Consider the following 15,102-nt stretch of genomic DNA (forward strand, 5'->3'; position numbering starts at 1 on the left):
ATGGTCCCCTCTTTTGATATCATCGTAAAGATTTGAGAAGAAGAAAAAAAACAGACCATGCATGATATCTACCAGTTACGCCCAACGCCAAATGCAATCCCAGATGGTACATGCCATACGCGTCTCTGACTATACGCAGAGATTTTGGTGGTATCAAAGTACAACGTAATGATTCGTTATAGATCGTATGTCGCGTAAGACGGTCTAGAAATGACCGGCAGGTTGCCCGGCAGGATGAGGACGATCACCCCACAGTGCATTGCCGAATTTGATTTGTGTCGAGCTTCTGTTATTTTGTTGTTGATTGTTGCCACTCATTGTGTTGCTGGAAGATGCTGTGGCATATTGCGTATGCTCAAGGTCTTCGGGCCCGGAATAGGCATGGTAGGGTCCATGTTCTGTCGGGTGCTCCTCGTGCGTTGGCGGCCCTTGGTAGTATTCTTCTCGATGGGGGTCGTGGTAGGGGCTTGAGGCGCGCCCGTCTTGCCGGGGGTTTTCCAGAGGTTGCTCAAGATAGGGGCTCGGCTCCCTTGGTGGAGAAATGGAGATATCCTGGGCATTGTTGATCAAGCCGGCGCTTTCGTCGTTGCGCCGGGTAGGCCCCAAGGGGCTAGGTTTGTCGTAGAATGTGCTTTGCCGAAATTGTGTAGCAATCGGCAAATGATCGGTGCTCTTTGCCCCAGCAGGCCTCATGGCAAAAGGCTTCATGGGGTAGCTGGTGTCGAGGCTGTTGTGGCCGTTCTTGTAACTTGGGTCGTTGTGGCGCTTCTTGACGCCAACAAAGAGCCAGCGGATACCACGTCCAAACGCCTTGACTACATCCCAGAGGTTGATGGCATCGATGAAGGCCTTAATGCCCATTGGTCCGCCTTGTGGTTCGCCGCGATCGTTCTCACGGGGTGGTAGACCCGATGAAGGGTCGGTAACAGGGTAGAAGGTCTGTTTAGCACCAGGAACGTAAGGCGAGTATGGGAAAGCCCATAGATGGAGGATAGCAAACAGGGCCATCTCGACGCATAGAAGCAACGAAGGTATGCCAACCTTCAAATCCGGATATGCCAAAACGTCGTTTGCTTCGACAATGTGCAAAGTGGATGTACCGACCGAGATGGCGCTGGACTGCCAGAATGACAAGAAAATGACCAGCTTGATGGCCAAGACCTTCAAGAAGGGTTTGTGTTCCGCAAGCGGCTCCTTGAGCTGGATATAAAACTGTATGACGCAAAACATGGCGATCGTTACCGCCACGGACTCAATCACCAAGACCTAGTATGTATCTTGATTAGCATCATGTTTCCGAGATTTATTATTGATGGAGGTCCATGGTGTTGCTCACCCAGATGTGCGCAAAGACTGGACTGTTGGAGCTTTCGCAATAACGGTCAAAGTACTGGGTAACGACGGCGGTGATGGTCATGGCTACCCTGATGAAACAGTAGTGGTAAATGCCTATCCAAATAATGTTGAACCACGTCAGGCCGCTCTTGGGGGTTCTCCAAGGCCCACGCTCGCCGCCACAGCACTTGTTCATCCAGGTGACGGGCCATACCCAGGGTTTCACGGGGTGCATGTTTCTAAAATACTCCTTCTGCTCGTGTAGGTCGGGGGCCATGTAGTGGCACATGAGGGCGAAGAAGGACGAGATGGCAAAGGCTTCATAACAGTCGCTGAGAACCTGAAAGTAGACGGCATGCCAGTAGTACCATATGCAGAGGAAAGCGGAGGCCGAGTAGATGGGAACCATGAACAAGATGCGGATGATGTGTTTTTGTTCTCGAGGCTTGGTGTAGTTGGTCGCATGCCTCCACATCAAGTAGAAGCTGGTGATGATGGCAATGGCGGCGCACCCGCCGGCTATGATCAAGGCCAGTTGATGAAAGGTGAAGGGGCCGGCTATCTTGGTCTCAGACCCAACTGTGGTTGTGATTACGGTCAGCGATCACTGACGATTGACAATGCTTATACTTGGCGCCATGGCTCTAAAAGTTTCTGGGCATGCAGGTACCAGCGAGCGACAAGACGGGAGGATCTGGGGCAGAAGCTGGGCATTGGAGGGGATTGGAGATTTGGTGGCTCCAGCGCTTGTGGTTGTTTTGAGATTTTCAACGTACTTCGCATCTCCTCCAACGTGGAGTTGCATGTTAAATTCATGTTGGGCAGGAATGACGGCAATGGCTCTCGCCCGTCTCGTGTGCCGTGTCGTCTCTTCTTTGATGTACTCGTGTGCTTTGCGGGTGGCAGTCGGGTTTGTTATTGTTGGCCAGTAAACGTCACTATTGGTTGGGGGGGTGTTGTCGCGAAACTCTTGCAACAATGCCGGCGGAAAGAATTGGTCGTCGCAGTCGTCGTTGTCGTCGCAGTAGTAGTAGTAGCAGTAGTCATCGTCAGTCTGGCGGCGGCGGCGGCGGCGGCGGCGGCTAGGGTGAAACTGAAGCTGGGTGACGTTTGTTCAAGGGCGACGACGACTTATGCGTCTGGTACGACACCGCTTCTCGTCGAAATGAAAGTGCTCCCGGCGCAATCATGAGTTGTATGCGAACAAAAGTGAAGAAAGGAAAGATTGATTATCAGTGGTAGAAGTGATGGGAGACGAAGATGGTGGCAGAGGAGATGCGAAACAAGGGCCGACTTTTGCGGTAATCAAACGGTCGCATGGGATTTGAACGGGGTTGCCAAGTGAAGCTGCGTCAGCTGAGGTGCGCGAGAGACTACAAGGTAGGCGAGCTAAGGGGCCGTGGGCCCGGGGGCCGGCGAAGAGGCCAAGCAATTATAATGATGTGAGAAAAAAAAAAGAGTGAACAAGACGTGTTTCGCTTTGCCGGATCGACCCGAGTTTGGACTTTTCTTCTTCTTTTATTATTATTATTATTATATCTTGCAGTCTATTTCTTTCTCTTTTTTTCTTTGGCAACTTGTACCTGATAAAATAAGAAGAAGAAGAAGAGAAAAGATGGAGTATATTGTCGGTGATGAGTTGTCAGGTCACTCTCCCTCTCTCTTTCAGTCTTGTGGCCAGGGGAGGGAGCGAGAAAAGCAGGAATAAGAAAGAAGTGGCGGCGGGTTGGTTTGTCGATCACCAGGGAAAAAAAGGCGGACTGGACTTTGCTTGGCATAAAAAGCTGTTGCTACTTCTTTTTGGCTGGGCTTTGAGATTCAAAACGAGTGGATGCCAATAATAAACTTGCCTGCACTGCTTGATTGACTGAATGGACGAGAGTATCTCTCTCGTCGTGTCTCTCTGTGTGTACTTTTCTCTTCCTGTCTCTCGTCTTGTGTGATGCTGTCGCATCTCCGTGTACGATGGCAAAATCCGGTAGGCTGTGCAGTCGGGATCGCTAATAAAGTGAATTGAAAATCAATATCATTAGAGGAAAGCAGTACTGAAATTTTATTACATACCCGTCGCTACGTGGGTAATATAAATGTAAGTAGGTACAATGTAGGTTAGATAGATACATTACACCACGAGTAAAGTAGTTACTAACCGAAAACCAGGGGGGGGGCAGCAGCAGCAGCAGCACATACAGCAACGTTGTGCTGCTCAAGGCTTTCCTTCTAGATAATGAATGTACTTGCATGGAAAAGCATGGGGACAGGGTTGACTGACTGACAAACAACGTACATACATTGCTTGGTGCACACATGCAACTGACCCGTGCTTCTTTCTGCCCGTCTGAGGTGCAGAAGCAGAGAGAGAGAGAGTCATCACGCAGGTAACGACTTTGACAAGCCTGAGTGGCTGCATTACAATCAGATCTCCTAATCGTTCCCGCTATGGCCGCCCAATGACCGTTAGATTCAGCCATTGCCGCCCCTCCCTCGGTGGTCGATCCAACTAGAACTTGGACATAAGACGCCCAATCCTAGCGCCTAGTTTCTCAAGTAACCCCCTCCACATGCATCTTTTCTCTGTCTCTCTTTTTAACATTAGGGGACCCGACAGGGGTTCGTCCTTTGCCCCCCTCCCCCTCCGAGGCTGAGCAGCAGTGACGAAACGATGGTGGAGTGGATTTTGAGAAATCTTGACAGGGCTACCTCCCGTACGTAGGTAGTCTGTGGTACCTGCGTGCTTGTAATATACACCACCACCAATACCTGTTTATGATGTTTGCATGTATGCAGAGAAGATGGTCAGTCTCCAGGCAATAATACCAAGTAGTCACATTGAAAAGAGGAAAATAGAAAGAAAGAAAGAAGAAGAAGAAGAAGCAATAGCACCAATTACGCTAACTTGATGCATTGATTGACACTTTTGACACATCTCTCAAGACCCACGAAACAAAGAGAGAATTACACACCACTAACCTAGTGTAATGTATGGATCCTAATTGCCTATTTGATTTACGACCTGTGGAAGTTGGTCGTCTCCAGAATTACCCATTTCCAAAGAATTCACCATCACCGAGCAGCAGTCCAATGCCCCTCAGCCTCTCTATTGTCGTCTACGCTCGGTCTAGACATTGCCTGTCAAATTATGTCAGGACCCGTTTGGCCCACTCGGAAACCAGCAGATCTCTACCGGGGGGGCTCTCTGCCAAGGAGGAGGAATTTTGCGCGCTCTGGGTTAGATCCTCGAATATGATTGACTCTTCAACTACAAGAAAGAAAGAAAACATTTACAAATGGTCTCGATAAAAACATCATTCGGTCCCGTCGGTATCATGTCATTTTCTCTAACATATACCTCGATTTTTACAAACGTCCACCGAGCAAGTCCAACATGTGCTCCGTAATTCCCACCTGTTACTTCCTCTCGTTCGAGGCTCTACATCTTTTTTTCTTTTTCTTTTTGGATATTTCCATGTGTCCCACGATAGATATTTGCGCTGCTCCATATCACGTATTCGAAATCGCGTATTTACACACACAAGTCAATAGTAGTTGACTAGTAGGCGGTGGCGCATTGCTGCAGCTGTGGAGCATTGAAGCCTTTAAAATATGGACTCCTAACCGACAGCCAGCCAAGGACTACCCAGCTTTGCTGTTTCCGTTGCTGTACGCACCTTGTAGTGCAATATCTAAAAAGAGCAGCTCAGCACAGCATAGCATAGCCAGGCAAGCCAGGCTGAAGAAAGCCAAATGTCTTGGATGGATCGGCTGTGAACTCCATAATTTGTTTATGCGGATCCCAAGCATTTGCCGAGCAAAAGCTTAGACGCCAGTAAATGGTTGGGTTGATATCTTCATTTGAAACATTACAATTCAATCGCTTTGGCTAACATTCTTCTTCTTTGGATGAATGCATGGGCCAGCTAACAAACAAAACAAATACATCCTCATCACAACCGGTTCCCACGTCCTGGGTCTATATCAAACTCTGTTTTGAACATCACTATTAGAAGGTGTCTGGGAAGCAGCAAGTCTTGTTTGATGAGCGACCCACAGCCCTTCTGGGTCTTGCTCGGTTATATATGAAAATATGGACAGCGCCACCCCTTGCAGTCCCGTATAAAACAATGCAAACCGAGTCTCTTTTTGCATAGTCGGCTGCATGTAACGCTTGACTTTCGCCGGGCACAGTACACAAATCATGTCGTATATCAAACTTGCATGTACGCCGTCTCTTCTCATCGTGGCTGGCGCAGTTAGTTGGTGCTTACTGTCAGGTGATGCCAGGACCCATAAGCTGTGCTGTTGCTTGCGTCACGCCCTCAGCCTCGATCAAATTAATCTCTTTCCAGTCTTTTGGGCTAACCGCAGCGTTGGATGTACTAGATATCAGTTACACAAGTTATATATAATCCTAGATGACTTTTATACGGCGGCCTGGAATCGTATCCAGGGCACGGTCGTGTGGTATGGAATATCAGTCTGCATCTTTCGGATTGGTCCAGGTACACCAGTACATTGCAAATGATCTTTGTAGAACTGTCTGCTAACCAGAGTATGGAGAGTCTTAAATTCCAAGACTCTGTGCCCATGGTCTTGATCATCCTGAAGAGAGAAGTTGACGTCGCCTTGGGAGATGTATCCAACAGAGGCGTGGTTTGTACAAATGGATTTCATGGCATTGATACCGATATATAGTGTTTCAACTGCGATGAGCATGAAAAGAATTGAAAGATAAATATATTCGTGTTATAATTTATTCTCAGTACTTCAAGCAGCTAAATAGAGCATGTTCATGGCATTAGTGACAATAATCAATGAAAATAGCCCAAATGCAGTATGGTTGTCGAGTCTGCTGGTAACACAATCTAGCAAATACGGATTCCAACTTACCAAACGAAGCCACCTCTTATGAGATGTTTTCCTCCATGTTATCTTATGGTTTACTCCCGATTGGACGTGAGTGATTTGTGGAGATTGAAGAAATCGATAGGATGGCTTCACGTCGGATTATGATTCGTTCTCTATATTCATAAAGCTTCTGTTGAATGACAAGGAATACTTTGCTGGCTTGTGCTTCACATGAGACCTTGAGGGATACTTGACCACGTCAATATGTCATGCAAAAGAGTCAAGGTAAGAGATCTCATGACGGTGATGATTGACATGGTCTTCGAGGCGCCATATGCTGTACCATTGCACCGACAAAAGCATGACATAGATACCAAAATTAAAATACTTGAATATTATACGCGCGCAGATTGCCTCATATTTCCCAAATCTGAGCTGAACATGACAATTATAATACCGGTCCCCGCCTCTGAAGCGGTCTCTAAATGTTCGATATGAGCAAATATATCTATTTGAAGCTAGCGATGCCTATTGACACGTAAGTGATCAAGATATCAACATAGCATCACCCATCGTTGCAAAGAGTTGCCGATTCACGGGATATCCAGCCAAGTAACCGACATAATATACCAAATATGTTTGACAGCTTGGGTGGGTGATACTTGATTGCATCACATTATCTTGTCAAAGCGAGTCGCCCAAACCCGACAGCTCCAAACCGTTGTTTGGCGCTTTATCATACCCACGTCCATGTATAACAGAAGCATGAAGTCTTGATTCAAGTTTCTCTTTTGTGATATGACGATGGTTTTCCAGCTGCAATATCAACTCGCATTCGACATGGAGTCTTGGCAATGGAAAATGTTCATCATCGCATACGATATCCCTTGCACACCGACTCGCCGCAAACCAATATTTTTCCTTTTGCCGAACATGCACAAATTAAACTTGATGCCACTGCAGAATATATACATTGATATGGAACAGATCTCCTGTCATCATTATCAATTTTCCCCCATTCGAGCTGCCGAAAATAAGGTCAATGGAGGAAGAGGTTCAAGAGTAATGATGATGATTCACACATTCGTCCTCTCGCTCCTCGGCCACAACGTGTGAGGAAATCCAAAAGTCTAAAAAGAACCCTCCCTACCAAAAAGAGAATAAAATAAATCCATTTCTTAGAGAATTTCTTCCCGTCCCAGATCCCTAACGCTTTAGCTTGGGGGAAAACAAAGCTCGACTGATAAGGCTGAGCTAAAATACATCGTGCCGTCAACGGAACTTGTGCGTTTTTTTTTTTTTTTTTTTTTTTCACACGTGTCAATGTGAGAGAGGGGAAAATGAAAAAGGACCAAACATGATTTTTCCGAAAATTCTAAAACACAAATCATATTATACTTTTATTATGGTAAGCTGCACAAGGACCGGGCTAAGGGAACTCAATTCCGATAGGGGCTCGAGACAATGATTCCCGCTCCTCTGGTTTTATTTTTATTTCATTTTGTCTCCGGCTGAGGGTGAGCAACCATGTTTCTCTTCGAAACTCCAAGATGAGTTGGGGCACATCGACATACAAAGGAAGTTCTGGACCTACATGACCTCTGCGTTATTGGGCGACTAGAGAATCATGAAGTCGGTATGTACTCTTGGCTATAATGGAGTCAAAGGAGAGGAAAGTGCACAGTAGGCAGGCAGGAGGGGGATCTTGAAAATGGCTTTGGCACTAATCACGGGAGCCGAACGCCAAGTCTAGATTCGATAGTAACCAGCCAACGGCCACTCAACATTGCACTCCCGATTCACTAGATGCTACAGAGAGTAATGACCTGTCTGTCGAATATCTGCAAATCAAATCAGTTGCATCGCGCCTTTTTTTTTTTTTTTTTTCAACAGTCACACGATTTCGAGAAATCACAAAGAACTAAAACGTGTCCAGGGGTTGGATTAGGAAATGGTCAGGCAGCCGAGGCACGTTTCTTGACTCAGGTAGGGAAACGATTGGTCCCTGGAACTCGCTTTTCTCTCGCCAAGCATTTGACGGCCGTCTTGAAGAATGCGGAATGATGTAACCAGCGTAAATCTTCATTAAACTTTATCCAAGTTGCCCGGGCCCCTGGTTTCCGAGTACCGTGCAAATTACTAAAACGTAGCAGATACAAATAAACATGCTCTAGGCAAAATAAAACACACAAATATAAACACAGAAAAATACTGACGCTGCGGAACAGTACAAAGGATGAAATAAAAATAAAACATGGGACATGCAAGACGTCAGCGTCCCGTGGTCGGCCGTTGCAACCGACGAACCATGGATTTTGTTTCTTCGTGTATTCAATCCTTTATTATGATTGTATGTACTGCTGTTATATTACCGTGTAGTTCTCAGTCGCAACTGAGTGGTCGACAGTCCCAGTTTCTAGAATTGTGCGCTGTCAGCACTTATATGTACACAAAATTCGCTTCCGCTGTCCGTTCGTGGGAACGGCGCGTCTCGCTTGTGGTCGTAGTGTTCGTCCCTCAAATATGCCCTCAATTCTTCTGGGCGATCCAACTCCCTGTGTGTTGCAAAAGATCGGTGGCTCTCACTCCTAATATACGGCCAGGTGATCGAGATAGTCGTCATCTCCAGATCGCCGTCTTGAGAGCCTACATCCGCATCGCAATGTCGAGTTCATTCTAGTTTGTGGTCCAGCTTCCTGGAAAACGCCGCTCTGGTATCTCCGAAATGCAAGTGTAATCAACCAATGCCAGGCCTATGCGATGTAAAAGATTCGTTTAAGTCGTCAAACAGGTCCAATAAAAACATACGCAAACTCCAAACCAGGAGTCGCTAACTTATGTTCAGTTGTCGCCTGGCAGATCCGGATTGGTAGTTCTCAGCACCCTCCTCGAGTAATCTTGATCGTCGCGTAGAGTGTTGATACTTTCTCGGCTCTTGTTGTCGAAACGACCATAGATATTGGCAGCGTATGGGTCCATCCGAGGATCGTGAGGCATCAAGCGGCTGCTCCTTCGTCCTACAGACTGTGCTTCGTCGTTCCAAACTGAGGCCATTTCGGTTCTAGGTGTGCTCATGATGCCGGCAGAGCTGCCGCGGAAGCTGTTCTGGTGCTGTAGCATGGAACCCTCCTCTTGCTCACGTCTCTTTCGGCGGAACCAGAAAAAGAAACCGGCCGCCAAGATAATGCCGACAAATCCTAAGACGCCGACAGCAGTACCCACAGCTGCACCAGTCGATAGACCCTTCTGACTAGTGCTAACCTCGGCCGTGCTCGAGCTTGCTGAGGCACCTCCAGTCGGCATGACAGTCACAGTCATCACGCTACCTCCTTGAGTGATTGTCGAAATCAAAGTAGATGATGATTCTCCTGCTGCAGTAGTTGTAGGTTCGGTTGTTGTGCTATCAGTTGATGCCTGTACATTGGTTTGGTTAGTCAACCAGTATGGAAAAGTACAGGCTGTAGGCATAGGAAAAAAAGAAAAAAAAGAAAGAAAAAATCGGAAGTGAGGTAGATTGTGTAATGAGAAAAATGAGACGCAACACCGATGAAAACTGACACTCCATTATATATAAGATGAAAAAAAAAAGGAAAGCTTGAAAAAAAGACTTTGGGCATACATGAGTATCTGTAGATGTTTGAGTAGTAGAAGAAGTAGTAGGATCGACCGTGACAGTATTTTGTACCGTCTGAGTCACAATTGTGCCCTGATTCCAGAGACTGTTAAAAATCAAGTATTCACAGTAGTAAGATACTTGCCGGCCAGCTGACCACGAATTGAAGAAGAAAATATTTCACCAACGCCAACCCAGATCAGGGGGCGTCAGTGCCGAGAAAGAGTAAAACTGGGAAAACGTACCTGTGTAGTCGTTGCAGCAGCCGTCGTACTATCACCCCCTTTAGTTCCAGAGGGATTGCTGCTCAGTCCAATGTAGCCATAGAGCCCATCACCTCCACAGGTATCTGATGGATATCCTGGACAATCAGTGTCGCATTCGGACGTGTCGACTTGATCGCTTGAAGCGGGGACGTAGTTGCTGCACCAGCAGTCCTTATATTGCAAGACGGCGAAGGCATATCCACTGCAAAACTCAGTGCATAGACCGTCGGATTGATAGGTACTCGAGTCTACAGAGTCCGGGTCAGCTTCGGAGTACGATAAGAATTGCTTCACCGAGCCGGAAACATACTGGCAGATCCATCCGCTGTGTTCAAGCTGGCACAGTATGTCATGTCCACAGCTGATACCAAAGATACTAGACTTAGAAAGCCGAGGGCGGCCATGAGAGGCCGACATTGTCGTAAAGCCATGTTTGCAACTTCAACTTTCTCGTGCGATCACTACTCGTTGGTGTCAGTCAAATGTTGTATATCTTGTATAGTGTCTTCACCAAAACCCGTTTGCTACTACGTGGTGATATTTTGCAGGCGGAGGGAAAGAGTCGGTGCTGTGCGGGTATACCGGAGACGCATCGAAGATATTCGCAGATACTTACAACTGGATCTTCTTGAAAGTAAAATTGCCGCAAAGACACGGACGTAACAGGTAATTGAGATGCAATTGACCATGCAAAATGCGTCGAAATTACTCTACATCCAAGTTTTGGAGAGAATGCTCATGGTCCTGGCTGCACCAAAATAATAATAAAAAAAGACCAGCGCGAGCAAGCCTGGTTGGCACGGTCGAATTGACACAAATCGAGCGGTCAGTAGCAGATGCTTGGCTTGCTGCTACAAGAAGAAAAAAGTCCTCGGGTGCGAGATCAACAAGAGGTCAGCTGGTGTCGATCGGCGGTCGACAGTTGACTCTGGTGTGTTTGTTGACTCGTCTCCACGTTGTATGACACACTGGGAGAGGATAAAGATTGAGCACGAAACTGACGGTGCGAGGTTTGCTGTGCTGTGTCCTATTTTTTTTCCGTCGAATGTCCTTGGCTGCGACCAGGTACAACTAGTTGCAGGCTCTGCGATTAAATTTGAATGCCTTGGGGGGATTGGTCGAGAAGGCAGTCGGAGCAGAGGTCCAGGTCGTTGTTGTTGTTGTTGTCGTCGACAAACGAAACGAATAGACGAATAACAACAGGCCAAGGAAGGATTGAGAAGAGAAGAGTAGAAACAGAGAGGAAAGGAAGAAAGAGTGGAGGCCCGATATGGGTAACAAGGCGCCTAAATTTGCCGGGATCGTATCAAGAAAATGGTACAGTAGCGAAAGCGCTGGGCTAAAGTACACTGTACGGATCTTGGCTGGTTGGGTGACTTGGGTTGCAGCCGAACTGGAGAGTCTGGGGGTAACCAGCAGGGTGCTAGGGCGGGCAGATCGAAGGGCCGAAAAGCTGGCAAGGTCGGGGGGACGATGATTGTAGGTAGAATGGGATGCTTGGTATCTTCTACTACTATTGCCGATATCCCTGGAATCAATTGACCTCTCTTGAGGGGTTTGTAGATGGGGAGGTCGAGAGTACTTGGCCGAAGTGCGCGTACGGCCGTCTGTCTTGCTGTAGTCTGCCCAAAACTGCTCCGTCTGTCTGTGTCTCGCCTGCAATGGGGTGGAGTAGGCCAAGGAGGGTGACAAGAGAATGAAGGTGAGCTAGTAGCACAAACACGAGAAGAGAGTTGAAGCTTGCAGTGGTGTGTGGGGGTAATTGCTGAAGCCTGAGGCGGCTTGTAGGATACCGGAGGTAAGGAGTAACGAATGTGGTAAAGTAAAGGATATGGATATGAACCCAGGAATCAGACGACAAGAACGTTTGCGCGACAAGCGAATGTGGTATGTAGGTAGTAGAGTAGGTAGCTGCTACGTAGGCTGTAGCAGTAGCAGAAAAGCTTCTTTCCTGTCGAACGACAACGGCGACGACAATGTCCGAAAACGCCTCCCAAAACCTACATGAGGTGTAGGGGAACGAACGCTAGGGGCAACCGGGGAGTGGAAGACACTGCAGAAAGAGAGAGTGTGTAGAAATGAATGAAGCTGGGTGAACAAGGTGTCTCTGGATTGTCCGTAGCAGTGTGTTGCAACGACGGCAGACCGCGAAAAAAAAAACAACGATCAATCAATCATTCACCAGGAGTCACCCGCCGGGAAGGGAAAGAAGGCAACGAGCGAGCGTGTGGGTTGAGACAAGACAAGGGGGTGGGTGGGATGGTAGGGCGAGGAGAAGGGAAAGAGAGTGAAGGGGAAAAAATAACACGCGCAAACCAAATTGATGGAATGGACGGAACATGGGGATAATTCTTCTCGCTTCTTCCTCGACGGAGCCCAACTGAAAAGAATAGGCGCTTGGCACTACCATTGAGGCATGTTTAATGTTATTAGCGGGCATCCAAAAGGAGCAAAGGAATAGTGCATCAGCAAACATCATTCATTTCTCTCTTCTCTTTTTCCCTTCTCTTCATCATGTTCTACCAGGTCTCTGATGAATAATGTGCAACACCACCTACGTAGTGTATTACCAAGTTTTTCTTTGCCCGCTTGCCCGCCCAGGGGGAAAAAACGCGTCTTCTGGCTGGCCAGGGCACATGGAAGGACACACTTTTTACGGATAACTTGTGCAGAGATGTGTGCATACCGTACGTTGACTCTGGTACACCTAGGCACGTACCTATCTTGGACAACCGACCACGACTATCGACCAGGGGCATATGCAAGATCGTTGCCCCTTTTGGCAAAGATTCGTGGGCTCCAATCACGATCGACCGAGATGAGCCGCTGGCTTGCAAATTGCCTTAGGGATAACCCAACACAGCGCTGGAAACGAAAGACTGCCGCACTATCCAGCAAGTCCCGCTAAGCTGTGTCGCTGCTAGCGCATGCTTAGAGGCGTTGCCGGCTCGTAACGAACCACTGCGGTGGTGAGCCGACTGAATAAAAACCGGGACGACCAAGCCAACGATCTCGTTGGCAAACCTAGATCGATTCGTTGTTTTCTGTATTCAGAGAGGTACTACCTGCTCTTGGCCGGCTTGGCCGGTCTGAGATACGCTAGCTACTGCAATTCCTAGCTTCAGCCGTGTAAAACTCATAAGGTTTGCGCTCAAATTCCTCGGACAAAATCCATCTACTACTGGGGAAAAAAGATCGATAGATCAAATAGACGGCCAAGACAGCCCGAAATCTGTATACACAGTGTAGGCAAAATATACTGCTGACCATACCCCGCTTACTAACACTTCACGACATGCCTGCATCATATTTCACAAGGAACAGAGCTTGAGATGATGTGACGACTCGTCCGATGACTTGTTCTTGGTTCGCAAGAGACGGGCCATTCTGTGCGCATTGCCCATGGCAAACATGGGTTGTGACAAGGGACAGGGTATCACGGCGCCCTAAGCCTCCGTATTTAGCGGGTGTTATTCCAGCGGGCAGGCGGGGCCGTCACCGGAAAGATAACGTCACCAAAAGAAGCCCATTTTAGAAGCGGCGAAAAAATAAATTAATAGCAGGAAGAAAAACCCTTTGGTTAGGAGGTGGCAGAAGAGGCAGCAGCGATGTTACCATGTAAGCGTCGTGCGCTTGCTATTGCCGAGCCAGTTTGCTGCCACTCAACTGCTTGCTGTGTCGTTGGAAGGGAGGAGGAAAGAAGTAAGTACAGTATCAGAATCAGCCACGTAAAGGCTCGTGAAAGACAATAATTTCTGGTTCGCACAAAAGATACATTTACGCCGCTCAGGAAAATATAAATAAATATTACATTCTTCCCGTGTCACCTGTTACGGCTCGATCTGTCGAAAAAGACCACCACACGCACAGTATAGGCTAAGCAAGATGCACGCTTTTAGTTCACTTATTAGTCGACGACAAGGCGCAGAGATTGTTACCCGTCCGTCCACACCAACCCAACCTCCTCAATTCTGCCAAGCGCATAAGAGCACTCAATACCAACTGTCACGTACTGTGTAAATGCATCGTGGAGTGTGTCAAGGCGGGCGGGCAATTGTGTTACAGACTGCCTCGGGATTTTTTCTCGTTTTCTCTCAGCAATCATCGCCTCCGGGAGGTCACGGAGCCAGCAGCTTGCATCAACTATCACACATGTGCTACTACACCAAACACGCCCCGTCCTCCCATCGCCCACCGTCGGATCTCGGTTGCTGCCTCCCTCGGAGTATCACGAGTCCCCGAAAGCCCATACTTTGAATGTATCGCTCCCGGCCTGGCTTAGTCATACAACTCGTGCTTGGGGGTTGCAAAGGAATGCATTCTTCATACTATACCAAGCGACTGAACACCTAGGCAGTTGACAGTGAAGTCACGATCAACCGTAGGCACTGTACGACAGAGCTCATTGCTGCTTGCTATACTCTCTTCACACCCAATCATATCCGCCCGCCTCTCAATGATAGTTACGGAGCGTATAACAAATGCTTACCATCGCAGCGGGTGATGCCCGACTCTTACGTTCTGATGATTGTTCACACGCTCGTTATTGGTAACTGCGACCCGATTTACAGGCATTCCAGACGGTCTTGACCAAGTTGCGCAGCTACACCAGCTCCGTTGTGAAACTCAACTGGCCCATCAAGAGATGATTGCCGTTGGTGTACGCAATACAAATCACGGAGTCACGACCACCAGTACTACAAACACTGCCGTTTTCTTATGGACAAGAGCTTATCTTTGCTGAGGGAAGTACTGAGGATTAAAATGACCACTCATACGAAACACCTTGTCCTCAGCCATGTCTCTGGCTCAAGAGAGGGCGTACCATATTGTTCATATATTTCCAAGCTACCGCATCGGCGACCCCACAGTATCACACCCTCCCAAGCCACCCCGCTCATTATCAGGGACAAAAGATGTGGTTCGTAGCTGGCATGCTGCATTTCCGATACACTCCCATACATTTGAGAGCACTGCTCATGATCTGGCTCCAAGGTCTGATTGCTCAATGGCTCGTATCTTTCATCAAGGGTCCAGCACACC

The 15,102-nt window shown here is 47.8% G+C and overlaps 2 protein-coding genes across 2 annotated transcripts; both read right to left on the minus strand.

The window, feature by feature from the left end:
• Positions 1 to 204: 204 nt before the first annotated feature.
• On the minus strand, positions 205 to 2,525 carry PFICI_04643 (uncharacterized protein; the record flags this gene model as incomplete). Its single annotated transcript, XM_007833224.1, has 4 exons — positions 205 to 1,266; positions 1,337 to 1,914; positions 1,948 to 2,434; positions 2,487 to 2,525. 4 exons carry the CDS (start codon positions 2,523 to 2,525, stop codon positions 205 to 207), a joined length of 2,166 nt encoding a protein of 721 aa, XP_007831415.1.
• Positions 2,526 to 9,021: 6,496 nt separating this feature from the next.
• PFICI_04644 (uncharacterized protein) lies at positions 9,022 to 10,490 on the minus strand (the record flags this gene model as incomplete). The annotated part of the gene is made up of 3 exons (XM_007833225.1): positions 9,022 to 9,594; positions 10,039 to 10,307; positions 10,370 to 10,490. 3 exons carry the CDS (start codon positions 10,488 to 10,490, stop codon positions 9,022 to 9,024), a joined length of 963 nt encoding a protein of 320 aa, XP_007831416.1.
• Between the last annotated feature and the right edge of the window lie 4,612 nt (positions 10,491 to 15,102).

This window comes from Pestalotiopsis fici (assembly GCF_000516985.1).
Source record: "Pestalotiopsis fici W106-1 unplaced genomic scaffold PFICI_Scf_3, whole genome shotgun sequence".
Lineage (NCBI taxonomy): Eukaryota > Fungi > Ascomycota > Sordariomycetes > Amphisphaeriales > Sporocadaceae > Pestalotiopsis > Pestalotiopsis fici.